The sequence below is a fragment of the Volvox carteri genome, assembly GCF_000143455.1.
Source record: "Volvox carteri f. nagariensis unplaced genomic scaffold VOLCAscaffold_43, whole genome shotgun sequence".
Lineage (NCBI taxonomy): Eukaryota > Viridiplantae > Chlorophyta > Chlorophyceae > Chlamydomonadales > Volvocaceae > Volvox > Volvox carteri.
Window position 1 is genome coordinate 1,000,673 of NW_003307586.1, and position 25,134 is coordinate 1,025,806.

Here is a 25,134-nt window from a genome sequence, read left to right on the forward strand (position 1 = left end):
GAATGACGACGGTAATCATTGGTACTTAGGGTTTGCTTATTTATGTCGTGTCGTACAGGTTTGACGTTGAGGTTTTTGACCATCCTACATTTTTGTATATATTCAATTGAATGCACCTGGTTATCATCCTATAGAGTCACCGTAGTCTAGGCGGTTAGGATACGTGGCTTTCACCCACGCGACCCGGGTTCGAGTCCCGGCGGTGACATTTTGTTATGATGAAGTTGAGTGGCTAAGTGGTGTTCATGAAATGAAGGCTTTTTACTTTCACAGACCATCACCGGCTGGACAACTGTGTAGACACGGTGCATATAGTGCCCACAGGCGGCGAAATTTTCCACAGCCAGGACGTTCATCCGATATCTATAAGGGTTACAATTTCCCTTCGTGGGCCCTTCGTGGGTCCCTCGTCTCGACGGATTGTTGCGGCCCCGCCGCTTCCTCCACCCTTCTTCCCTGCCCCGGCCGCCATGCTCATCTACCGGCTTCCCCCGCTTCTGCGCAACTCCATCCCCACCTTTATCAATAGCATGGCATATGCGTGTGACCGTTCCCTGGAGACAACAGAGCATCCTATCGCTGATATCACCTAGAAAGCCCAAGCGTGTTTAGTAGCTGTAACTTGTAAACTACCTTACAAAAACGACAATGAACGAAATGATTTTCTTTTTACATTTCCGTAATTACATAGTGACTCTAAGAGTCACTTAGAGTCACTAACAGAGTTACAGCGGCTCTGGATCCCACCCAAGCAGATCCAGCCATGCCGTGATGCAGTACACACGTACAGCCAACTTCGAGTGCCCAAAACGTCTATTATACACACCATAAAAAGCTATTTCTCATGATCCGTGTCATGTTTTTTCCGTCTGGAGGCGTGGGCATTGTAATAGCTGTTCCTACACCCCATTGCGCCAGTTGCCAAACGTAAGGCTCATCCTGGCTGACCCCTCATCTTCCATCCTCTGCGTCTACGTCTACATAAGTGCATACAATTCATGCTTGAGCCCCTAGGCTATCTATGGCCCTCAGGAACACGTAACCGTAATGGGAAATATCTGCTGACAGCATTTGCAACCTATCATATGGTTTTCGGCCTAGCATTTGGGTGCAATACTCGCAGCTGCTTGCAACCCATAACCAAAATCCTGATTGGCGTGCCGGCGGAAGCACCAGCCAGCTGACCTGCGTGTACGGCCCCATGCATCTCACAAAGACCATTTGACATTAACCTAGGGAACTTGGGCCAATCTGCAATTTTATTAATGGCTTCAACATGTATTTCTGCACATAAACCCGTCCTTCTAGGTGACTGATTGGTCCTGCCGTCTGACTGCAAGGGCCCCCAGCAGCGGTAGCTAACTGTGCGGGGCTCAATGAGCCGCTGCTGCAGAGCATGCGCAACTTGCGGTTCAGCAACGCAGCCCCGGGTCTAGCCGCAAACGTTTTAACGGCCCGACAGCAACAGCGGAACCAGGGGCGCTGTTCGTTGCACAAGCTAATTCAACTCGCCCCTAACAGGCGTTCACCAGCGCAAGGCCCATGTCCAAGACCCCTACGTCACAAAAGGCTGCGTTGATTAAATGCGCAGATGCACAGCCATGGGTGGGTAAGAAGGAACGCATTGCGTAGCCGCCGTTATGTAATGGCAACAGTCCTAGTCTCCAGAATATTCGAGCCTCCATTCATACGATGCATTACCAAGCAACTGCAACACACGGCTGGCAATCGCATAGGGAACAGTAGGTCCTGGTTGTGCGTCTAGGCATCAACCCCGCTTAATTCCTGCAGGTTCAAATATAAAGGTTTGATTACCTGCTGGCAAACAAGCCCTTGCCTTCGAGTCTACAGATAAGCGCTCTTATATAACATTTAGCTAGATATCCCTCTCCTTTAGTAAACGTTCCATGACGCTATTGACGACTCGCTCGTGTGCCAACTCCAAGTGCCGACTGCTGGAGGGAGGGCTTACAGTTTTATGCCAAATGTAAAAGTCAGCTGCCGAGGGAGGGTGGCTTTATAGCGAAAGAGCCGGATAATCCGGACTCTCATTCACCGACGGGCACCGGCTGCTTGGTTGTTAGCGTCCACGTAGTAAGGTGGGTTTCGGAGGGTGACGCCGTACTGCAGCCATGCGCACACAGGGCACTTATATAAGGAGGGTGCTGTGCATGCGAACAAGATTTTCAAGCCCACCGCTTGATTGCCATCGCCGTATATGCAATCAACGCCTCCATTGCATGTGGGTTGACGCGCATGGTTGATTTCGGGGTAATCCCCAAAGTCCCTTACCATGGCACCATGCGAACCCCATAGCTTGCCACAGAAGATGATACCCACATCCGTCCACGTCTATTAGAAACCAGTCGGCCCCCCACGCAGGGTATGGCATGGAATGCTTGAAATCGCATGCAGCCCAGCGGCAAAATCCACCTACCTCTTGGAGGGCCTGCGCTAGATCATCTGTACGCAACAGCCTCCGCTTGTCCTTTGGGTCAAGTCCTGCCTCCTTCATGGCCTTCACCCCTGCTGCGCGCTTCATCTTGTAGTACCTGGCAGCACGCAGTGTGTAGGCGTGAACTGTGCAGACGGGGTCGGGTTCCGGCGCGACTTACTGCATGGCGTCATTCAGTACTGTAGCTAAAAACCGCTGAGCTGCGAGGCTGACCACCTGCGTCCTGCGCAAGCGCGCGAGCGTTGCGCTCATAGTTCGAGGCATTGTTATAATTCCTCACAAGCATGCTTACAGTCGCATGTCCTCGTTACACTCTCTGTCATCAGCGCTGATGTTGTAAAGTATAGGCCCTTGCCCACTTTTCCGCATGAAGTATTGGACCAGCTGAGGTGGCACAACAAGTGGAGCCTCCGCAAGTCCCGCATATACTTGTTCAGTACTTGGTGGAAGCTGTGCCTGGTTAGCTGTGGGAACCATCCTCCTTGCAATTAAAAGCAACCTAACCCGCTCACCACCCAATGCCCCTAAAGCAATCTCTTCGGCTAAAACTTTCCTTTATCACACACATCATTGTTGAACTTCGTTGCAAAAGGTAACCCGAGGAAGTGTTGCGTGTACGGCAATTGAAATTTGCTCGGTCCCGCACCCCGTCATGGAATCCCTCATATCATAATCTCCAAAATTCATATGTTTTTTCTTGTTGCTAACGGTACATTACTTGCGTGACTAGCTTACGCCTGACATTGACACTTCTGCATTATGACAGCTGCAGCCCAGTTTTGCTGGTGCTGGCAGTGGTGAAGGCCTAGAAATAACATAGTCTCTTTATGGAGTGCTTGCGTTCCTGGATAAGGGTGTCAAACCTTTGACGGGCATTCTCCGAAGTGTTGGGTACCGGAGCAAGCTGCCTCCCACGTCGAGATGGCCGCTTCACCCAAATCCAGGCCCATATGGGCAACTGTAGGGAGAATGTCCAGCCCAGGATTTTCTAGTCTCTCCATGGCGAGCTTGAGCCCGACGAAAGAGGAAGAAAAGGGTGGGGAAATCGTTCTCCAAAATTATCTGTAGCGAAGCGTCAGCCTGACCGCCTTATTCTAATGCAATAATCCTTTTTACTCCAGGCCTCCGCTCTTCCGTGGCTACATCTTCGCCCCGGACGTTTTTGGAGTATGGGTCTCCAGGCCGATGCGGCGGAAGCGGCCTCGGTGCGTTACCAGGCAGCAGAGGCCACTATGACATAATAAGGTAGGAATATACTCCGAGGTTACCATATGTTTCCTCGCAAGATGGTTGTCAGCAGTCGGCACGGTAGTCAGCGTGAGCAACACTTCTGTGCCTTTCAACGCAGGTTTTTCACCGCTCGCGACATAATAGACCTCATCAACAACCTGCAGAAATCTGCGAAGATCGCCACAGTAAGATAGGAAAGAGTTTAAGTTGTGAAAACCCCATCTAACGTTAGAATCTCGACGAAACTCTGCAGGAGGAGGCGAGCAGCATACACGGAAATGAGCAAGTGAACCGTATTAAGGTGAATTCCACGTGATTTCCCGCAGTTATGGATTTATCCGAAAGGAAGGGCACGGGGTAGCCATCGCAAGTTTGGATTCGGTCTTTTGCACCCTTCGCGCTGGTTCGTAGGATTTACTTTGTAGCAGGAAAAACGCCGCTTTCAATACTGCAGGCGAAATGCAGCAAAGTTTGCGGTCTTGCAAATCGCTTGATTGACCTGTACGTGGCAACGATCAAGGCGAAGGTCGCCAGAATTCTTCGCAAGCTAGGCCTGGGGCAGACGCGAGGACAGGAGTTATTGTACCACCACCTAATGCTGCTCCAAGCTCTAGTGGATAAGGTACGGATGTCGGCTTGCTTCAAGTGGCCCTGGGGTTTACTTGTGGGATCTATGGAGCTACGGGGGCGGGGAATGTAACTCCTTACATGCCCATAAATTATACATCACGCAAATTGCATGAAGGCATGACCTTCATGGTGCAGGCATTCGCATCCTTCAATGCGGTTCAGCACGCGGAGGCTGCGCGGATCAAGCAAGCCAAGCTCGGCGTGGACTGTCGCCGAGAAAACTCTGGAGCAGTGACGTGGCGGACTCCTGCAACCCCTGCGGATCGGAAGGCCACCTTTAGACCGGGTATGACAGGTTGCTGTCCATGCCGCGCACAACTGGCATCTGCACAGCCACCTGCCACGTGTACTTTTCAATCTCCCATCAGTGTCGTGACGAATTCGATTACGAGTGCTGTTGTGCGATTGTACAGTGGTCCATTACTGGGTCCTTATCGTTTTCAGGTTCTTTGGGTAGTCTTCCGCAACCGGCGCAGCACATGGATGTGAGAGACTTACTCCAGGAGGCCCGGACGCAGGTGAGTGCAAGAAGGATGCTTATTTCCAAGGGTGCCTGTAGCTGGTTGTCGTAGCTTGCAGTCGCCAGGCCATGAAAACTAGGTGGCGTTGGATGACTTCACCTGCAGGCTCCTTGGGTATCTCTTATCTAACCTTACACACGTCCTCTCCTCAGTTCCTGCTTATGGCCGACGAACTGGTTGATCTCAAGAACAAGATTATCTCGATCGACCGCATACGCATCCACGATGCAGTTGTAGCGGCTGTCGCTGAGGTACGACTTCGGAAAGGTATTGCTCTTCTGCGCCCTGAGCACTTATGCAAACTGTGTGCTTGGGGTAAGCGGCTTCTATGGTAAACCTCTTTCGCGCTTTTGCCCAGACGTCGTTGTGATCCAGTGATTGGTTCCGAGTATAACTATGATTCCATTGACCGCTTTTTAAGTTGCTAGTATGTTGCTTATGTTGTACAATGTTGCGGACTCAGCGGACATTCCACATTCCCCGCAGGGTGAAGTACCTGACCCGCTGCCCAAAGTGAAGGCTCCCCCAGACGGCATAGCGTACGGCTTCAACACACGCTACGTGTCCGAGGGGGGCTGCGACAGCACGCTTACTTTCGGCAAAAGCAACTCCTTGCGAGCCGCATCTGATACGGGGCCTCAAGCCCTCACGATAACAAGCAATCTTAGCCCTCGCCGTGAGGCTAATGCATCGCCAACAATGCTCCAAAGTCCCCGCACGTCGAGGCTAGTGCATGCAAGCTTCGAGGTCCCGCCGGCGATCGGCGCCTCAGCAGCTGCAGCCGCGTTGCTGGTAGTCAACGAGCAAAAGCCTTACCTGCCGAGCCATGTCGGTCTACGCAGCGTGTCTGTTCCTGGTGGCATTGCCGGCTCGCAGTCGCACAGCCCAACCTCTATGGGGTCACCGCGTGCGGCAAACAGCTTTTACGCCATTACTCCGAGGTCGCGCATGGCCATTTCCCACGGGGGCGACCCGGAACAGGCCAGCAGTACCTCCCCTTCCAGACAGCTGTCCACGCGTGACCCCATCCGAGAGAACGAATTGCAAGGGTCGGCTCAGTTACCGGATGCAGCGTCCCTCGCTGAACCTGCAGGCCCGGCGACATGCCACGGCACGGGACCGGGTATGCTTAAGAAACCAGATGCAAAAGAAAGCGCCGACTCCACCTCCGTGACAGCACGTCCATGGAACCTGGCAACCCTGCCTATCGCTGCCTCAGCTGGTTCTGCTTGGGTAGGGGCTGATGACACGGGTGCCCCTATGCAGCCACACCGTGCTTCGTCAGCATCGGCGTACCCGCCATTTGGCTCCAGTACAGATGAGCGCCCGGAAGGATTTTTGCTGCCGCGGTTAAGGGATGGCACAGATTTTCAGTGGTGTGACGTGCCACCTGCAGCTTGCCTTGATTTCAACGATCGTGTACTTCTTGACGACGAGATAGCATCGCCTGATGAATACCCACGCATCCAGGTTAGCAGCGCGCTTCCGTTTCTGTGCATGATTGTGTATGGTGTGACTCAAGGAAAGGGACATTTTCTTTTGCGTTCCTCCGGTCCCTCTTGTTCCCGAAATGAATATGTGTGTTGCGGCGTGGGAGGCATCAGAGGCCGCACCCCATGCCATATAAACTAAGGCCGGACAACTAACGGGCCGAGGGACCCCTCCGCCGGCTTAGTACACTTATCTCATTCCGTATGAGTCCCACTTATGTCGTTGAACCCATGCTGAACAGGCGGGGACCATTCCATCCGAACTTCTGTCTATGCAAGCGGCAAATCAGCACCTTGTGCGCCTCTGTCGCGAGAAGGAGGACGAACAAGAGGTAAATTGCTATTGTAAATGGAGGTACTTTGCTTCAGGTTTCTTGAAGGGATTTTGAGCTCATAGGGGCAAAATCTCGCTGCGCTCTGTCCAGTTGCCGTTTACGGCTGTTGAGTTGCCGACTCAGCAGCCAGTGAAATTTGCTAATGTCTAAACCTAACGCATCCAACCTTGGAATTTGTGTCCCTTCAGATGCTTCGGGAGCTGGTACTTGAGGCACTGCGGTTGGTGGAACGAGACTGCAAGGCCATGGAATCATCCTTAGCGGCTCTCAATATGTCGCATGCGGAATTAGACGAGGCGTCAATGCGCTGCCGTACTCGAAGTTTAAGCAGCCCGGAGCTGCAGGCGATGCTGCGGGTGAGTGTGGTGGGCTACCGCCCCCCGCTGACCACTGCTGGCTCTCCCTTGAGGCGGAACAACTGTGTGTTATTTCCAGAGAAGTTCATGCACTGAATGCGATCGGTAATGAAACACCTTGTGTAAGTGGCTCACCAGCTGTTTCCCTTTGCGTCCCTCAGACGTGCCTTACACTCCTGGGACAGCAGCTCCGATCTCAGGCCTTCCAGTCCCCGGGCGCATCGGCCACCGCCAATGCTGCCGCTGTGTCCCGCGGTGGCAATGGAGCACCTTCCCCGCACTCTTCTTGTCCACGCTGCGGCGAGCTTGCAGTACTTCTGGATCAGGTCCTACCGCTTCTCAACTCCGCCTCAACTGGCAATCGCACAGCCACGGCAGACCTCAGTTCCGCGCGAGGTCATTCCGAACTTGCCTCGGATGGATCGCAGGATGAGGTGGTCTTGATGCCCCTCGCCGGTGAGCTTGATGCAACGGACACGGGCGACATGGCGAACGAGGCCCTCGCCACGGTACTGCAGCGCCTCAGCACGGTGCTTGACCGCCTGCGCCGTCTGGAGGAGTCAACTGCCGAGATGGAGCAGGCGTTGGCACGCGAGCGACAAGTCCGCACAGACGCAGAGGCCGATGCAGCCCGTCTAAAGGTTTGGAAATGTGTGCATATTTGCTTAGGACTTGCGGTAACCTATCCTTTCGTTTCATTAGTATCAAGAGTCCTTGAATTGACATGTACCTTGCCTCAAACGTTGTGGGGATGCTCGCTGTTCAGAGGGGAGAAATGTAACGTGCACGCCCGAATAGAGCTAGCCATTGCGTATGTGCTCGTTGTCAATGCGTGTATAGGGAGCCAAGACTGGAGATAATTTTTATCACTTGAGTGCATAATCCAGCCCAGTGCTCCCTGTATGCGTTTAGCATGGTGAGCTACTCCACTGAAAACATATACGTTAACTCACGGATGGTCGTTTCCAGGTGGACCGTAACGAGACGAATGCTGCTTTAGCCATGACTCGAGAGCTCTTGGCTGCATCGCAGCAACAGCTTGAGCAGCTACGTGCGCAATTCAACGAGGTTAACAGGGAATTAGGAGCCAAGGTGCGATGGCTCGTGTGCAGGCTTTGCTGTCGTTAGATACCCTTGCTATCGTGATACACCCATTATTGACTTAGATGCGACGGAGTAAGCAGTGTAAGGGCCCTTGGCAGCTGGTCTCCCCGCTTCCCGTCTCTACGATTCCCAGCACGGTCAGCAAGCACGTCAGAGTCGGCAGAGTCATGAGAATACAGTTAAGGAAGGCAGGAGCACAGAACAAGAAGCCGGCGCGCTGCCTTGCTAAATGGCCCGTCTCGACTGAGGTTCTGTCTCTACCACGTTTCTCTGTCGCTGTTACCAAGCTGGATCGCTGCCTTTGTCCACACGGTTTCCATTCATGCTGCTGCTCCTTGTCGCCGCCCTTCTCTATTTCCAGTCCACGGAGGTTGCGCCTTTGGAGCAGCAGCAGGAACTCGAGGTCGACGATAGCACGCGTGCGGCAACAGCACTGCCGTTCGGCATGGGCCTGATTGGCGTGGTAAGCTGAGGCCGCAACGTGCTTCGGTAATGCGGGCTTGGTAGGCACGGTGCTTAGGGGTACATCTTTTGTTTAAGCGACCCCATGGATGCCCGATGCCCGATGGCATATTTTTGCGTAGCGCACTCTGTTCCTTGCTAAACCTTGCGAAGTCACAGGCTCAGGAAGACTTTCCTCCCATGCAGAACGTGCTAAACGCAACCGAAATGGAGTTGGAGGGCCTGCGAGTTGAGCACGAAAACCTACGCGCAAAGTCGGAACTGCAGGTGCGGCATTGTTTTGAATCCGGTTGCTGGTTTCAATTGAGCCATAGCGCCAGTGCAAATCTCCTCTGCATCTTGGCGATCCATTTTTCATAATGCGCCCTTGCTTCTGCTGTTTCTGGTAAACTCCTCGAATGCATAAAACTACGCAGAGCACGGAGCTGCGTCAGCTTCAAACTGAGGTTTCAGGCCTGCGCGCTGCCCGAGACAAGCTTGTGGAGGAACTGCAGGTTTGTGGTCATAAATCACTGCGTCTGTGTACCAAAGGGGCGCAGGCCTGCGTGCAGTCAGAAACCCTGCAGGAGGAGGCGATATCATTGGGGATGAAGTCGGAAGCAGCGCGTTTGTCGACGTCTGAGTCTCCTGAACGCGAAAACAACTGGTATCGTACGTCGTTGTCGGTCATAACTGTAGAATCTCATCAGTAGTGCGGTCTGGTAACACCTGGAAAGCGTAATCTAGCTGGCGTAACACACATGCCTGGTAACACCTGGCGTAATATAGCCACAAGTCTTGGTAATCTGATTGACTTTGAGCTTCATTCTGTCGCTGGAAACCTGTCACGTAACCTGGCTGAAGTTCTGCGTGTGACAACGCCGCCTTACATGCAGGATATGCAGCAGCTACTCCTGCAACACGAGGCTCCATCCGTGGAGGATGTTCCACTGGTCGCCCTCAAGGACCCCACGTTATCGGATGGCAAGGTCAGCTGCATGCAAACGGCACCTATCGCACGCGTCCGCCAGGGCACTTGTCCCTACGGCCAGCGGGTCCACAATAGCAGCAGCCCGCTGTCACTGTGGCACCCATTTTGGCACCTGCTCTGACAGCCCTGGCCCCGCTGCTGCCGCGTTCCTGCTCCGCAGGCAGCAGCGAGAGCCCCGTCCCGCGGCGCGCCGGGCGCTGTCGGAGCGGGCTGTACGTGGGGCAAGGGCCACAAGAGCAGCGTCACGGCGTCAGCCGATTTCTCCTTGAAGAATAGCAGTACTTGCGCATCTGGGGTTGGCGCAACCCTCTGCTCTCGTCGTGCTACACCCGACACCACACCGACCAAGAAAGCAAGCAAAGACGTGCCCACCAGCATGCGGAGGATATCCAGTGGTGTCCGTTCCCCAGGCGGCGGCACACAGATGAAGCCTAGCGTAAAGCGTGGGGTGCCGCAGGCGCCTAGCTCTCCACAACCTAGCATGGCCATTCGTCGCAGTGGACCGCCATCGGCATCGGGTACACCGCGGGACCATTATTTTGCATTGGCACGGCTAGAAGAGATCCAATTTCAGCTGGCACAAGCCGAGGCGGCCCGCCAGGCACTTGAATGCCAGCTGCAGGTCTGTAATACGCAGGGCAGAGATCAGTTTGCGGCCATGCCTTGACGTTACATTGTTCGTTTGTTAGAGAATTACAAGTACCCATTCCTTGCAATTGACGTCGCCTAGAATAATTCATCCAGAAGTCCTGCGGTCTTTGCACAACAGTTCGCCGGTATGGGGCCTTGACTTTGCTGCATGCCTTTACACACAGGCTGCGCAGGCAGTAATAGCAAGCAAGGATAGTGAGCTCGACACTGCAAACCTTATGCTACGCGAGTATGAGCGCCGGAGTCTGTCAGCAGCTGGTCATGCGCACAAGCACGCCGTGGAGCTGTCTGCGTCTGTCAACATCCCTTTGCTTGCCGGAGGTGACGCTGTGGCACTTCTTGCCATCACGCCAGGGCGGCGGGGCCCCAGCAGGAATGCTCAGGACGACAACCGAGCTCTGATATGTCCGGTCGGTGCGACGCACGATCAGTTCGACATGATTGCTAGGCTAGAGGAGCTGCAAGCGCAGTGCGCGGAGCTAATTTGTCGTGCTGCTGACCTAGACACGCAACGAGGACAGTCACAGCTTGATGCAGAAGAACGTGCAGCAGAGCTACAGGCAACCAAAGAATATATTCAGGAATTGGAGGAGGAGGCGGAGCTCCTGCGGGGACTTGCCGACAAGGCAACTCGGCAGATGCAGGAGAAGGAACGGGATATGCTTGTGCAAGAGCAGGCGCTTCTCGAGGCCCGCGCTGCACTTGAACGTGCACAGGATGACTGCGATGCCCAAATCAGTTATGTGGAGGCGCAGGCTGCGAAGCTTGAGGACGCACAGGCAGAACTTTTGGCTGCACAAGCGCTCGCCTTGGAGCTGGAAACTCGTGATGAGGAGCAGTCTCGTGCTGATGCCGATGCTCTCGCGCGTCTCCGCGATGAGGTAACGCTCTTGAGGTCGCAGTATGCTACTTCTCAGATGGCCTTGGAGGAAGCCACCCAGGAGCTGGCTGCAGCGCAGGCGGCTGCCGAAGGTTCAGGCAAGGCCCCCACAGAGCATCAGCAGGCGATCGAAGACCTGCGCAAACGGGCCTCTGAAATTGATGTCCGCCGCCAAGAGCTCGCACATAACCTTTCCGCTGCGGAAGATGCGCAGGCGAGCTTGGCGGAGCAGTTGGCTGCTGCCGCTGAAAACCGGGAGTATCTGAGCTCACAACTTGAGACGGTAACGGGGGTGCGCGATGACATGGCGGCCCAGCTCGCGAACAAGCAGGCTGCGCTCAACGACGCTCTAGAACGGCTTGGGCAAGGTGAGGCGTCCCGGCAGCAGCTTGAGAAGCAGCTCCAAATGGATGCCATGGAGCTGGAGAAGCTGCGGACATCGCTTGCCCACATGAAGATGGAGCACGCTGATCTACAGAAGCAAGTGGTCAACGACCGGGCAGCGGTGCGTGACCTGGCCGAAAAGCTTGCAGAGACCGAGCTGGCGCGCTTGGAGCTTGCGGAGGAGCTGAAGAAGTCAGATGCCACCTGCAAGGACCTGGGGCAGCAGCTTTTGTTGGTGCAGGAGTCTTGCGGAGAGCAGCAGGCCGCGCTGGCGTCAGCGGCCGAAATGCAAACGCGCACTGAGGCAAACCTTGCACGCACCAACGCCGCGCTCGAGATTACAGCCGCTAAGCTTGCAACCGCAGGGGCAGCGAGGGACCTTGCTTATTGCAAGGCGACCGCTGCGGATTCTGCCCGACAAGAACTTGAGTGGCAAATTGATAATGCCGAAACAAAGGTGCAATCGCTATCCGTCCAGGTTTTTGAACTCGAACAGCAGTTGCGGAGCGCGTTGGAAAGGGAGGCATTGATGCAAGAGCAGGCCACCGCGTTTGCACAGAAGCGCGCTGCTGAGGCTGAGCGAGCAGTGGAAAGCCTACAGGCAGCGCTGTCGGATGTTCAGGTAGGGTTTATAGCTAGTGGTGAAAGCATATCCTTACCTTAGGCGATCGCTGCTTTGCTTTTTGGTTGCCAACAGAGCGCGTGGCCTGGGATGACCTAGGTAGACACGGGTCAGGAACTCGCTTGATGACATACTTCAACCAGTTACGCGATGTTCTCAATCCATTTATACAGACGCAGCTGGAGACTGTTCGTTCTGAAGCGGCCGTTCAGGCCGCGAAAGTGGCAACTCTCGAGACCAAGCTGGCACAGGCTGCGATTGAACAAGAGCGCCTGGAGATACAAGCGGCAGCTGCCGCAGCACATTCCCAGATGCTTGAGGAGGAGCTCCGGCAGGCTAGGGCTGAGAACGCGCTTCTGGAGGAGGAGCTGGCCGCTTCCCGTGCAGAGGTTGCGGCGCAAGTGAAGCAGTTTGTGCTTCAGGCGGATCAGTTAGCAGCAGCCCATGCCCTCAACGCAGAGCAGGAAAAGCTCTTCACCGCGGAGGCTGCGACGTTTAAATTGCAACTTGAGGCGGCGCGTGTCGACAATGTTGATCTGGGGGAACGGTCCGCCTGCCATGTGGCTGAGCTGGAGGCCCAGATCGCCGCAGCCCGTTCTGAGGGTGCGCTACAGGCGGCGCGATTTACCGCAGAGGCCAGCCGCCTGGAGGCGCAGCTGGGAGATGCTCGGGCGGCTCTTGAACGGCAGGCGCAAGCTTCGGCGACGAGGATACGTTTTTTGGAGGAACAGCTTGCGAAAGCGCAGGCATCCAGCATCGAACAATCTGACTTACATCGTGCGCACATTGAGGAACTCGAGGACAAGCTGGCTTCTGCGCGGGTCGCAATCAACGAGCACACCGCCCGCACTTCGGCGCATGTCGAGGACCTGGAGGATCAGCTGGCCGCCGCGCGGAATGACAGTGCCTCCCAGGCTGAGAAGTCGCGTGCGCAGGTGGCAACGCTGCTGGACCAGCTCGTCGCCGCTCGTGCTGAAATGGCAGAGCAAGCCCATATGTCGGCGGCGCGAGCCGCTGACCTCGAGGCGCAGCTGAACTCTGCTCGGTCATTCGTTGCAGCACTTGTTGAACGCTCAGCAGCAGAAGTAAGCGACCTAGTATCGCAGCTGGACGCGGCTCGCGCAGCTGGCGCACTTTCGGCAGATCAAGCAGCCCGGGAAATCTCCAAGCTGGAGGCGCAACTCGGAACAGCCCAATCTGATCATGCTGCCTTGGCGGATCGCTCTGCCAGCCAGGTGGCGGAGTTGGAAGCGCAGCTTGTCGCAGCGCTGGCTGAGAATACAGAGCAGGCCAAGCGCTCTGCGGCGCAGGCGTCAGAGCTTGAGTCACAGCTAGCGGCGGCCATGGCAGTGGCTTCTGAACACGCAGCAGCTCAGACCGCGGAACTGACTGCGCAGCTGGAGGCTGCTCGAGCCAACTTGTCGGAGCAGGCGGAGCGTTCGTCCGCTGACGCGGCTCTACTTGTAAAGCAGCTGGAAGCTGCCCACGCGGATATTGCCATGAAGATGGCACAATCCGCTGCGCATGCGTTAACGCTGGAGCAGCAGCTATGCGCGGCGAGGGTAAAGATCAGTGAGCTGCTATCTAACTCTGCAGCGCAATCGGCGGCGCTGGAGGCACGGATTATTACGGCTCAGGAGCAGCATGCGGCTCAGGCAGAAGCCTCGGCTGCTCAGGTTGCCGAGCTGGAAAAACAATTGGCTGCTGCTCATGTTGAGATGGCCGATCAACTGAAGCGTTCCTCCTCGCAAATTGCGGCCCTGGAGGAGCAGCTCGTCGCGGTACACGCTGAGCACTCGGTCCTGCTGGAGCGGGCTGCGGCTAATACACACTTATTGGAGGCTCAGCTGGCAGCAGCGCAGGCTGTGATTGCTGAGCAGGTCCAGAGCCTGACGAACCATGCTGCCACCCTAGAAACGGAACTGGCGGCAGCGCTGTCCGAGAAGAGCGACCTGGCTGCACGCTTAGCGTTGCAAACGGTGGAGCTGCAGGCAGTGCTCACAGCAGCACGTACAGAGAGGGATGCGGAGGCTGAGCGCCATGCCACCCTTGTGGCGGACCTCGAGGCACAACTCTCAGCATCACGCGTGGACACAGCTCTCCATGCCGGTCGTGCCGCGACGATGGCGGCCGCTTTCGAAGAACAGATGGCCGCGGCCCGTGGCGATCGCTCAGCCCAGGCAGAGCAGATGCGGGCCTTAGAAGCGGAGCTCCGCTCTGTCGTGTTCGCCCTTGGAGCTGCCAAATCCACTCAGGAGAAGCAGGCAGAGAACGTACAGCAGCTCCTGGAAGCGGACCTGGAGCAAAAGAAGGAGTTGGATCTACGCAAATCCGAGGCGCAACAACTCCGAGTGGCTGTGGCGGGACTTCAGGTGACACTGGGACAGCGTGAAAGCGTCGTAGCGGACCTCGAGGTGCAGCTGGAGAAGGCGCGACAGGATTTGGAGGTTGCAGTTGCCGCAATGGGCCATTTGCAGACTACTGAAGATCGGCTGCAAGCGGCTGCATCCGCGGCTACAGCTGCGGGTGCGGCTGTTTCCAACGCAGCCGCAATTTCTGCTGGTCAGCAGCAAGCAAATCTGGCCGTCGCAGCCCGGGAGCAAGCCAGGCTACAGGCGTTCCATTCGTATTTGGAAGACATTGTCGGTAGCCATCCTCTCACGGTCTCGGGGCTTCGGAGTGAAATGTCCAAACTACAGGCTGCACAGGGGGCTCCTGTAGAGCAGCTTCGGCAGGTCCAAGAACACGCGAGTCGGCAGGATGCCATCGCGCCTGAGGTGCACAGGAAGCTGCAGCAGCGACAGCAAATGATTGCCGCGGCTGAGCTCGAGGCAGCTGGAGCGACTGTCCACCAAGATCAGGTGGCCATTGCAGAGCTCGCAGGCGGTGTACAGGCCGCGCTGCGCACAGGTCAGGTCGTAACTGGTCAAGAGGTTCTGACGGCCGACCTCGCCGCTGAGGAGCAGGAGGTACCAAGTCCCGGGAATGCTGTGGACTCGGCGCAGCGGCGTGCAGAAGCACAGCACGTGGTGCTTCTTCAAGCAGAGCGGAAGCTATCAACTGCAGAGATCACAACCGCGGAAGCGCAGGCGCGGCAGCGTGCGGCTGAAGAGGATGTCAGCGTATTGCGGACGCTGCACGCCGCCTTTGAGATGCAGGCATCAGATGGCCGGCAACAATCGCATATCGTAAAGCAGCAGAACGAGGCAATGGTGCGGGAGCTGACTGGTATTCAGCAGCTGCTTGACAGACAGCGAAACGTGTCTACGGGTAGGGCCCTTATCATGTGGTTGCTGTGCGTTTCGTCTAGTTGCGTCGGCGCAAGGATTATCAGTGCATATTCAACCATATGTTGCCTTCACATGTTGCCTTCACATGTTGTCTATGTCGCTGATGCTGGTGCGGTTCGCATTGCCCCTACAGATTTGCTTGAATGCCTGACTGCGAAGCTCAAGGCAGCTGACAGCGACCTGCGCGACGCAAGGGCAAGTGCGGCGGAGCTGCAAACCCAGCTGGAGGACGCGACAGGGCGTGTTGTGGCTGCAGAGCGGGCGGCGCTAACCGCTGACCTGGAGAAGAGGCAGGTGGAGGCCCGGTTGGCTGCGGCCTTGGCAGACAGCAACAACGGGCGGGCCATGGTGCAGGAATTGAGCACGGAGTTGTCCAGGTAATGCTGTTTGGATTTGCATAATGACCCACGGGACGTTCTGTTACTGGGCATAGGTCCAAGGACTTATAATGCTGCCTTAATTTCCATTCCGCCATTTTTATTCGCTTTTGCAGGTATCGTGAGGAGGTTGAACGTGTGTGCAAGAGCTTGGTCGCGAAGCAAGCGCTCCTGGATAAGCAGGAGCCACAGGGGGCTGGGTCTCTGCAGGTAAGTGGGAGGGTTGATTCATTGTTCTGCCTTACCACGTCGTTCTTCCTTATTCACATTGCGTGGCTTGACATCCAGACCGCTTATCGTACCCTCTGAAGGTTGGCCGGAGTAGCCAACGCCGAGGAAGCGTACCCAATGCCGCAACGGCTACGGAGCTGCAGTTTGACGCCGATCTTATCGAGGACTTCCTAGAGGGTTGCATTTGGGGAATGGGCCTCGGCGCCAGTCATGCTCATGCCGGCGCCACCGGCCTGTGTACGCAGTTAACGCCCCACCGCTCATTGACGGTGGGGGCGCAAGTTCAGGGGCCGGACGGATTGCAGAGACGTCAGCCGCTCCCGACGGGGGGCATCCCGCAACATGCGGTTTCAGATTCCTCTCAGGCAAGACAGGGATTGGCTTCCGTTGAATTGGGCCACTTGTAGGACTGTTGTTTAAAGTATGCCCATATTTGGACAGCAGAGCGCGTTAGTTGTGTTGCCTAGTTTGCAGTAATCCTACACTGTGTGAGTACTGGGGGTGCCAAGGTAGTTCAAACGATCCGAACAACCATAGACCTGCTTACTCGGCTACAAAAGGTTACAATAGAGACAGGACAAAAAAGGAAAAGGGAATCTACAGGAACCGAAGACATAAGACATAACGGCAATATGTGCTCCCATGTTTTGCATCTCGTCACAGGCCGACCTGGAGTCGCGTGCGCTGCGCCTGCGTGCGCTGGGCGGTAACGTGCTAGAGCTGATGTCGCAGGGTTGGCATGGTAGCCGTCTGGCTGGGCGGGAGCCGCTGGGGGGCCCTGAGTCGGCTAGCACAGGGGGAGCAGACGCAGGGTAGTGTGTTGCTTGAAAGTTATGTTAAAACCTTTCGCAAAGCGTTCGTTTTTGGTAGGAAAAATAGCGTGCAGCAGGGGACTGTTGAGTATGTGACCGTTATTAGGTCCGAGGGTGACCACACCATGCTGAAGGACATTGCACGGCAGCGAGTAGCTGTTGCAGGTTATGCGAGCAGCTAGCGGTTCTGTAAGCGTCTGTGACCTTATCATTTGCCGATGCGATGTGTCAGTACATCATCGGTGTGCGTAGGCTAGGTATCCAGGCGCTGTGATTTCTTTGCACGTACGCGGTCAGGTAGTATGTGTGCTAATGACCTGGTCTACACATTTTATCTTTTGTTTTGTGTGCGCATTGAGCCTTTATGGGGTACTGCCCTTACGCTAGGCGAAAACATGGGCGTATCTGGGGCATAGAGTTTTGAACATGGGGATAGAGTTTTGAAACCTACCTTTTTAGCCGCAAAGGTTATCGTATTGCAGCTTTGTTAGAGTTTTTCTGGCGTTTCCGCTAGCCTAGGACGGTCCTAAGCCAGAGGCTTAAGCGGGAACAGCGATAGAATTGGATCATCGCCATGACATTTATGTTCGGAAGGCAGGCAACAAGGTGGTGCGACTGGATTTGCTTAGGCGGGCATGTCATTAAAAATGTACGGTAGGGCATGTCGTCAACAATGTCCGGTTTTCTCTTGAGGTTTTTGAGGCGGTTGCACTGAATGGCTAACATTCGTGCCTCCTTGAGGCAGTTTGAGGCTGGTGAATCGAGAGCGTGTTCTCTTTTGTGTGATGAGGAAGGCTGCGCCATAATGGCGGCGCCATTAGAGCGGTGGTGGGTATTACGTGAGCGTGCCAAGCGTCAAGTTACGGCTGCACTTAAGAGGCAGCGTTTGCCGACAGCGAAAAGCCTGGATAGGCACGAATTACTGTCCTTGCACTCCTTGTCAGTTTAATGTTCTCTGATTGCATGATCCTCAAGACCTACATCGATTAGGTTCCCGACCAAAGCGGGTGGCCGTTGCAATGCTTTCAGACGTCCTTTAAACATACTTCAAATTTTCCCAGTCTTATGATATCGCTGCATTCGCGAACGCTCTTTGCTCCCTTGATCGTCGGTTGCCGTACCAGCAAAGAACTCTGATGGAGCTCTCGCTTGTGTACTCTCTCAGGTTCCGGTCGACGTCGCATGTTGGATCCAATTTTTTTACACGAAAACTGGCTGAAACTAGAGCTATGAACGGAAAATTCCACAAGGACATTCAAAACACCCTGAATAACCCTGCCAGCCCCTTGCATACCCCTCACGGCATAAGCGGTGCACATGGCTCAAGTCTAGAAGGGGGTCGTAAAACGTGCACGTTTGCGTGCCGCTTGCCGCCACCTTACCACACGCTGCCCACCCGCTTGCCTGCCATTCCTGTTGAGTACGGGCCGTACAACTTGCAACCTTTACGGCTTCCCAGTGTTGCGACTCAAGCTTCGTTTATGGATCGTCTACTGATGACCTGCGTATGGCGCCTATTTATGGACTATTTTTAGGGTGGAGGCGTTGAGGCGACGGGTTTCCCCCACACCTCCCAGGGCTGCATCAGCCACCAAATTGCCACCACTGCTATCATTACGTACTTCCATCACTGATTTCCCCATTCCCAACACCATCGTGGGACCTCTCCGAAGCCCCCTGTTCAGCTCCGGGCCCTGCACGGGTTCCGACTTGTCCCACCTGAACCAGCCCGGCCCCTGAGCTGGATGCTGGTACCGGGGGCTCCTGTCCATCAGGAACCCCCGCACCCTCACCCCGCCCCACTAGGTCACGAGTAAGCGCCGGCCCCGGCCAGGGTTGTAATCCAACGATGGCTGGATACGGCAGCTCCTCCAGAGTACGGCCGAACGGCCGAGGTGCATCTGTCAGCGGCGGTGGCCACATGCTGTCCTTATCGGGCGGGGAATGGAAGCCGAAGGGGGAGGAGCCGGAGGTAGACGATGGTGGTTCCGTGTAATGCCACCAGCCTCCGGCCTGATCACCACATGATCACAAGAATGGAGCAGCGCGGCGCATTGGCACCGTAGGCGGGGATTGTTGTTCGGGTAAGCGGTAAACAACGCCTCTGCCTGATGTGGTCTGATGACTGTTGGCACGCCCCGACATCGCCGCTCCTACACACCCGACCACCAATGGCCCCTGATGGCCGTCCTCCCCCTCCTCCCTTGCGAGGCACGGGGCCACCCCTACACCCACCTGCCAGTGGTCCGGTGTTGGCCCCCGGGCGGTGGAGGTGATACCGCCCCCCAGAAGCGCTTTGGCCCAGTCCGCGCTGAGAGTCACCTGGTGATGTGTGTGGGCCGAGGTTAGGGAGGGGCGGACGGGAAGGGGGAAAGGGAATCACATGCAGTAAAACAAAAATCACTTGTCGACGCGTCCAAAGCCGCAAGCCACTGCTCAAGGCGGTGGGGGATATAGGAGAGGGAAATCACAAGTGGCAAAGTATGGGAGGGAAATCCCAAGACGACCCCCACCGCCGTCACAGCACCTCCGGCTTCCTCTTCCTCCACAGGTAGCAGGTAACAGGAGGTAGCAACGGCAAGCGAGCAGCAGCGTGACGACAGGGTGACGGCGCACTGCCCCCCTCCCTCCCTGGAGTCCCCCTCAGCTCTCTCAGTGCCCAAATGCCGCGGTCGCCTCAATCACCCTTGGATAGTGCTGGCCCCTACCCTACCGCACGCAACCATACATACATACATACATCTAGGCAGGTGGCTGGCAGAAGTTAAGGCCTGACTTCTGCTCCCGGAGGTTCCGGGTTCAAATCCGTCTGCCGACCCCTCAGTGTGTGAGGGGCGTTGAATTGCGAGGTAGCCCCCCATTTTATGGACGGTGTAGGACGTGATTATATCAACTTGCGAGGTGACCAGGAACTAAGTTGAGGCGCCGTTGATCCGCTAGATTTGGTTGAATGCTGGTGGTGAGTCGCTGAACCCAACGAATACATTCTGAAGTCGGATGGTTTGAATGGATTAGGGTGCTCCTCTAGCAGGGGAGAGCAGGGAACTGCCTCGGGAAAGGGTGCCGCTGGTGAAACTATACCACCCTGTAACAACATCATACATACGCACACACACCCGTACCGTGTACACGAAGGCCGCCGCCATGAGCAACCCCGTAATGATGACGGTGGAGGGGGAGGTGAAGAACTTGAGGTATCCAGCCAGACCCATCACTGCGAAGAAGGTGGGGATGCCTTAGGGCAGGGCACAGCGGGGGGGAGCAGAGCGGCTTAGTCAGAGGAGGCAGCCACCTTTGTTTCTTGGACCTAGACATGACACGGGAATGCTCTACGTGCCGCGCGCGCTGCGTGTGTGTGTGTATGTGTGTGTGTGTGTGTGTGTGTGCGTGTTCCTGAGGACGACGACCATCACAAGCGGCAGGATTAAGAGGTCACTGGGCCGCAGGCTGGGGTGGGACATGGCAAGTACGATGTCTAAGAGATCACTTCAGACAGCCCACCTCCCATTGGGACCTTGAATGTCATGTGTCATACATGTACGTACGTTTGTATGTCATTCTGTATCCCTCACCCGACAGGAAGAGCCCCAGGGCGGTTCTCCAAAGCCGCTCGCAACGGGTGTCCCAGTGCCGCTGGAAATCGCGACGTGGGGCGGGGGGAGGAGGACGGGGACGGGGGGAGAAGGGATGCGCCCCGGGGACAGGAGGGCAAGGAGAAGGCGAAGCAGTGGCGGCGGCAGTGGTGGCGGCTGCGGCGGTGGCGTTCGCAGCAGCTTCCGACTCGCTGCCAGCGTGTGGCCCCATGACGTGACGTGGCACATGACGTGTGCAGGTAGGTAGTTCGGTGGTTGGGGAGGAAGGCGGGTGTTTGTCAGGAGCTAAGCAACGCCTCCGGGCCCTAGAGGGGATGTACCCGGTACCGGTACGCGGTCCATCCAAACACATACAACAAGACGTCTTGTGGGCGGAGTGCCACTACCCTTGCCTGGCCGGAGTGGCAGTGGGATGTGGATGATGTGGAGATGGGGCGGCGTGAGTGAGTGTTTGAGCTGCGGCGGCGAAGGATGAGGTGGTGGTGGTGGTGGTGGTGGTGGTCAGGTCGGTCGAGACCGGAGGACCGGGTCACATGGGCCCGCAAATAGCCTTCCTCTCCGAAGCGCCAACACCTTCCTACACCCCCTCCAAACACACAGCCCCTCACATGGCCCCAACGAAGGGGGGTAATGCGGGTGAAGGCGGAGAAAGCCGCCCCGGCGGTGTCACAGTTGGTATGTAGTTCGGGGGGGGGGGGAAGCCCCACCCTTTCGCGGGCTCCCACCGGGGAGGGAGGTGGCTGCAGTGAGTTCCCTCAGCTCCCCACCCTCTGAGCCCCTCACACCCTCAACACGGACACACGCGCACACGTAAACCCAGACACCCACATCTCAATTCGCGCTGCCGCCCAGCCCCGCAGCCGCCACAGGTACTCGGCCTCCTCCTCGTCCGTCAGGTAGCTGCGAGAAGAGTTAAAACTCCAGTAGGGGTGGAGAACGGGCAGTGGGCTTTAAGGCATCACAGCGCGTGTGGGTTTGGGCTCCGGCGACCGTTCCGTTCCATCCCCCGCCCCCCGGCGCGGACTTCCCACACCCCACCCCACCCCTACCCAGCCGGGGCGGCAGAGGCCCTCCAGCCCCACCCAGCCCCACCCAGCCAACCCCACCTCTTGCCAATCTTGACGACGCTGCTCAGCAGCAGGGTGCACATGACACAGCTGTTGAGCTGGAAGCCCACCTGCCGCGTGTAGGAGGGCGCGTGGTGGTGAGGGGGTTTTGAACATCCATATACATACACACATGTGTATGTGTGCATACACACAAACATTTTCCCCCGACCGTAACCCCGACCGCACCCCTCTGGAGACAACGGCACATTCGAAGGGGGGGAAAGGCTTGAGGGGTCAAGGGGGGTGTGTACAAGGGGCGGTTGCAGTACTTCGCATAGCACCAACCGCGGATGGCCACAAGTAGCCCACGCAGCCAAGATGTTATCAGGAGTCCAACTTGTATGTATGTATGTATGAATGTATGACTTAGATTATGTATGTATGTATGTATGTGCAAGGAGGGGGGAATTGCGTGGCAGCGGCAAATACGGAAAAGGCTACCTGACGCGCACAGCGACCCCTCCCATGCTGGCCCGCCTGGGGCCCCCGCTGAGCCCGCTCACCGTGTCAGTCTTCAACTTACCGAGGGGGTAGGAGGGGGCCTGAGGGGAGAATCAACAAGAGCTGCGGCGCCACCAAAACCGCCCCAAAGACTACCACTAAAGCACTCAATCAGCTCCAGCCTCTGTTTCTCCTTTCTCCCCCTAACAAAAGCGCGCCGTCCCCCGGGACTACCGCACGCTGCAATCCTCCCCCTCCCCCTCCTCCCCCTCCCCCTCCTCCTCCTCCTCCTCCTCCAACACAGACGTACACAGACGCACGCACCGTCAAGGCGGTTGCAAGGCCGAAGAAAGGAAGCACGGGATTGTCTGAGGAGGCCGTGTACTGGAAGTCGTAAAAGGCGCTAACGGCAAAGCCCGCCGTGAGAGCTCCGAGCTGGGCGAGGCACTTGAGCATCTCGACGGCCTCCTCAACGTCCCGCCGGTTCTTTTGGGTGTACCGGTCCCACAAGGCGCGGCAGTTGTTCAGAAGCTGCTGCTCCACGTTATAAGCTCGCCACTGCCGTAAGAGCTGCCTGCTTGAGATTGCGCATCCATGGGTTCAGACAAGGCTTGGGTTCCGACAGTACCATGTCTGGCAGTGTCATCGGAAGGGCATACCGCTGCGCAAGCCTGTAGTCTTCTTGCTCTCTCCGCAGAGCCCTCCACTCTACGTCCTGGGAACGCCAGCACCGCTGCTCCTCCCTAAAAGCTCGAGAGCAAGACGTCTCCCAACCGGTCAAAAGTGTTTCCAGGGCCTGAGCCATGCTTGTCCTAATCTATATCACAATTTAATTGGATTTGCAGAAAAAAATATACACATGGTTACAGCACGGAGCTATGTGCACATTTGAGCTCCTATAGGTGGACCCATCCAATCTGCAGCCCATCGTCTATCCAAATGCTAAAGCGTAGGCACATAAAGCCCATTGGACTTTGTGTGGTTTGTGGACGCATGGCTGCGGAAATGGTTGTTTGGGCAGTAACCTTCAAACCCTATCTACGCCGCTCTGCCACCTACAAAAAAGGTGTTGCATACGCACACTTGAACAATGGGTGATTATTAAGGTGTGTAGTCAGTCAACGCGTAATTCATATGCTGGCTGCTTTGGCCTGAGAGCCCATCCTGTTCAGGACCTGCATCCTGCGTGTACGAACAAAACAGCGATCTGCTCAGTACTCACCTGTTGCACCTCCCCGCCGTCTCATCCACAAGCAGTGACGGAGACTACTAAGGTAAACAGCTCGCTGTGTTGACAACGTCATGGTTCAAGGTTCTAACACCTGGTACCAACGACACGTACAGCGGCCCCAAACAAGGCACATCCGATACAACTACCGATAACGCGATAAGATACCGGCGGCCAACATATGCGTATGACTTCTTCGTTTTGGCAACTTCCAGGCGGTCAAGCACTGTTAAGCAATCCCCCGCGCCCTAAGGCAACCCTTCCCCCCGGTCTCCCCTCCTGCTTCACATGTTGTCAAAAGCCTCTCTCAATACAAAAATTGATGTCATGCTCTGTTGTGTGATGCCCTTAACTTCGCACAGCTATCATTTTCTGTATGCATATCACTTTTCGTATGTCGGGGTCGCGTTGGGAACAGCCCATCCACTCGGGCCGTCAACGTGGTGGCCAGTAACCAATACCAAATAGTAGCAAAGGACCAAAGGCCGCAAAGGGCAAATCACTCCCAGCGGAGGATGCCCGCGCAGGGAACCCCGGACATGTACCGGACTAAGAAAGAGAGAGAGAGAGAGAGAGAGAGAGAGAGAGAGAGAGAGAGAGAGAGAGAGAGAGAGACCTACAGAGATGATTTCGGCTCATCATCAGTGACCATCCTCACGAGTTTTCTGTTATGGCAGGGTGCAATGCGCCATGAAGGTGCGCGACAGCACCGTGCGATCACCACTACAGCCCAACACTGCGGACCAGAAGGACGCAAAAGGCTTCACCGGACTCGAGGGTTCACTTTGTTTGTTTTGTCTGCAGTTGCCCCATAACAACGAGCGCTTCGTCTCATGCAACCAACACATTGTGCCACGAGTCCGCGTGGTGTGCGCGTTCCCAGGCGTTGGCTCTGGCCGCCCCTGTTCCCCCGCTGGCCACCCCCTGTTGCTTGCTCGGCCCCCTTGGTTGGCTGCTTGCCGCCCCTGGTGGGCTGCCGGCGTGTCGATCACTGATGTCCCAGACAACATTCGAGTCCTGAAGGCAGTCCACTGCGGTGGTTCGGATGCTGAACTGCTTCCGGCAGGTTCCGCATTAGTGAACGGGAACCTCCAATTCAATAGGCTGGTCCCACGTCACCACGGTGATCGGACAAGACAGTGGTTTGCCGGAGCTCTCAGCCCGGCACGTAGGGCAGGTACTGATGTCCGCTGTGGCGACTGCATTCCTGAACGTGACCCCCGCCTGATGAAGCAGATTCTTACGTGATGTAACGGTTTTGTGGACGAACTAAAAGTATACCTCTGCCACTAGCTGGCGGGAGTTCGCGTCCTCACTGAGGATCATGGGCCTGGCAGGCCCATCATCCTTATCAATGTCCGAACCCTCACCTGATGATGCATCCTCCTCACCCACGGCATTCACATCATCATGTATACGATTAGTATAGAAATACTCTTCTAAGGGACCTTCGTCTTGATCAGGCTGCATGTGGAGCAAGGGCACATGTTCATTGGTGGCGGCGTTTTCCGCAGTTTCTTTCTGTGCCTTCGCTACTATTTCTGGTCTTCATAAGGGCAAATTTTGTTTTCGATGGCTTCTGGGCTACGGGCAAGTAATTGTTGATACCGCTATACATGACAGCACAACTACGGCCCAGTATACTTGAATAACATTTCTTTATAGTGGAGGACAGCACCGGGGTATGGATTACAGAGAAGGAACGGTTCGGGGAGTACGTTTTGAACCTTCGTTCATCATTACACCTAATAAGCTTGCAGCTTTTACAGCATCAGAACGTTTTGGAGCTGCTGAAAAAGTACCAAACAAAAATGCAAATTGTTGCGATTTTGACGGGGAGGGTTTACGTTCCCCGTGTGAGGCCTTGCGCCGTTCGTTTTGGGGTCCCCGTTCCATGACTCTCACGTGCACGGGGACCTCGCCATAGCTCGTCTTACAGCCCGATCGCGACATGATGGCCGTC

At 56.0% G+C, this 25,134-nt stretch overlaps 3 protein-coding genes across 3 annotated transcripts; 1 reads left to right on the forward strand and 2 right to left on the reverse strand.

Moving 5' to 3' along the window:
- Nucleotides 1–1,477: 1,477 nt before the first annotated feature.
- VOLCADRAFT_121326 (uncharacterized protein) lies at nucleotides 1,478–2,932 on the reverse strand (the record flags this gene model as incomplete). The annotated part of the gene is made up of 4 exons (XM_002954524.1): nucleotides 1,478–2,124; nucleotides 2,438–2,552; nucleotides 2,616–2,678; nucleotides 2,748–2,932. 4 exons carry the CDS (start codon nucleotides 2,930–2,932, stop codon nucleotides 2,053–2,055), a joined length of 435 nt encoding a protein of 144 aa, XP_002954570.1. The 3' UTR covers nucleotides 1,478–2,052.
- A 794-nt stretch (nucleotides 2,933–3,726) lies between these two features.
- Nucleotides 3,727–16,804, forward strand: VOLCADRAFT_118777 (uncharacterized protein; the record flags this gene model as incomplete). The annotated part of the gene is made up of 21 exons (XM_002954461.1): nucleotides 3,727–3,870; nucleotides 3,939–3,986; nucleotides 4,140–4,307; nucleotides 4,451–4,601; nucleotides 4,760–4,833; nucleotides 4,989–5,087; nucleotides 5,323–6,306; nucleotides 6,850–7,017; nucleotides 7,446–7,658; nucleotides 7,987–8,109; nucleotides 8,483–8,584; nucleotides 8,743–8,850; nucleotides 9,000–9,077; nucleotides 9,459–9,551; nucleotides 9,714–10,175; nucleotides 10,369–12,090; nucleotides 12,168–15,360; nucleotides 15,514–15,757; nucleotides 15,874–15,967; nucleotides 16,069–16,257; nucleotides 16,652–16,804. The coding sequence occupies 21 exons, from the start codon at nucleotides 3,727–3,729 to the stop codon at nucleotides 16,802–16,804; spliced, it is 8,610 nt and encodes a 2,869-aa protein (XP_002954507.1).
- A 1,183-nt stretch (nucleotides 16,805–17,987) lies between these two features.
- Nucleotides 17,988–25,124, reverse strand: VOLCADRAFT_121327 (uncharacterized protein; the record flags this gene model as incomplete). The annotated part of the gene is made up of 11 exons (XM_002954525.1): nucleotides 17,988–18,813; nucleotides 19,036–19,122; nucleotides 19,923–20,035; nucleotides 20,373–20,433; nucleotides 20,714–20,849; nucleotides 21,222–21,293; nucleotides 21,500–21,570; nucleotides 22,268–22,517; nucleotides 23,717–23,720; nucleotides 24,542–24,635; nucleotides 25,077–25,124. 11 exons carry the CDS (start codon nucleotides 25,122–25,124, stop codon nucleotides 18,415–18,417), a joined length of 1,335 nt encoding a protein of 444 aa, XP_002954571.1. The 3' UTR covers nucleotides 17,988–18,414.
- Nucleotides 25,125–25,134: the final 10 nt, after the last annotated feature.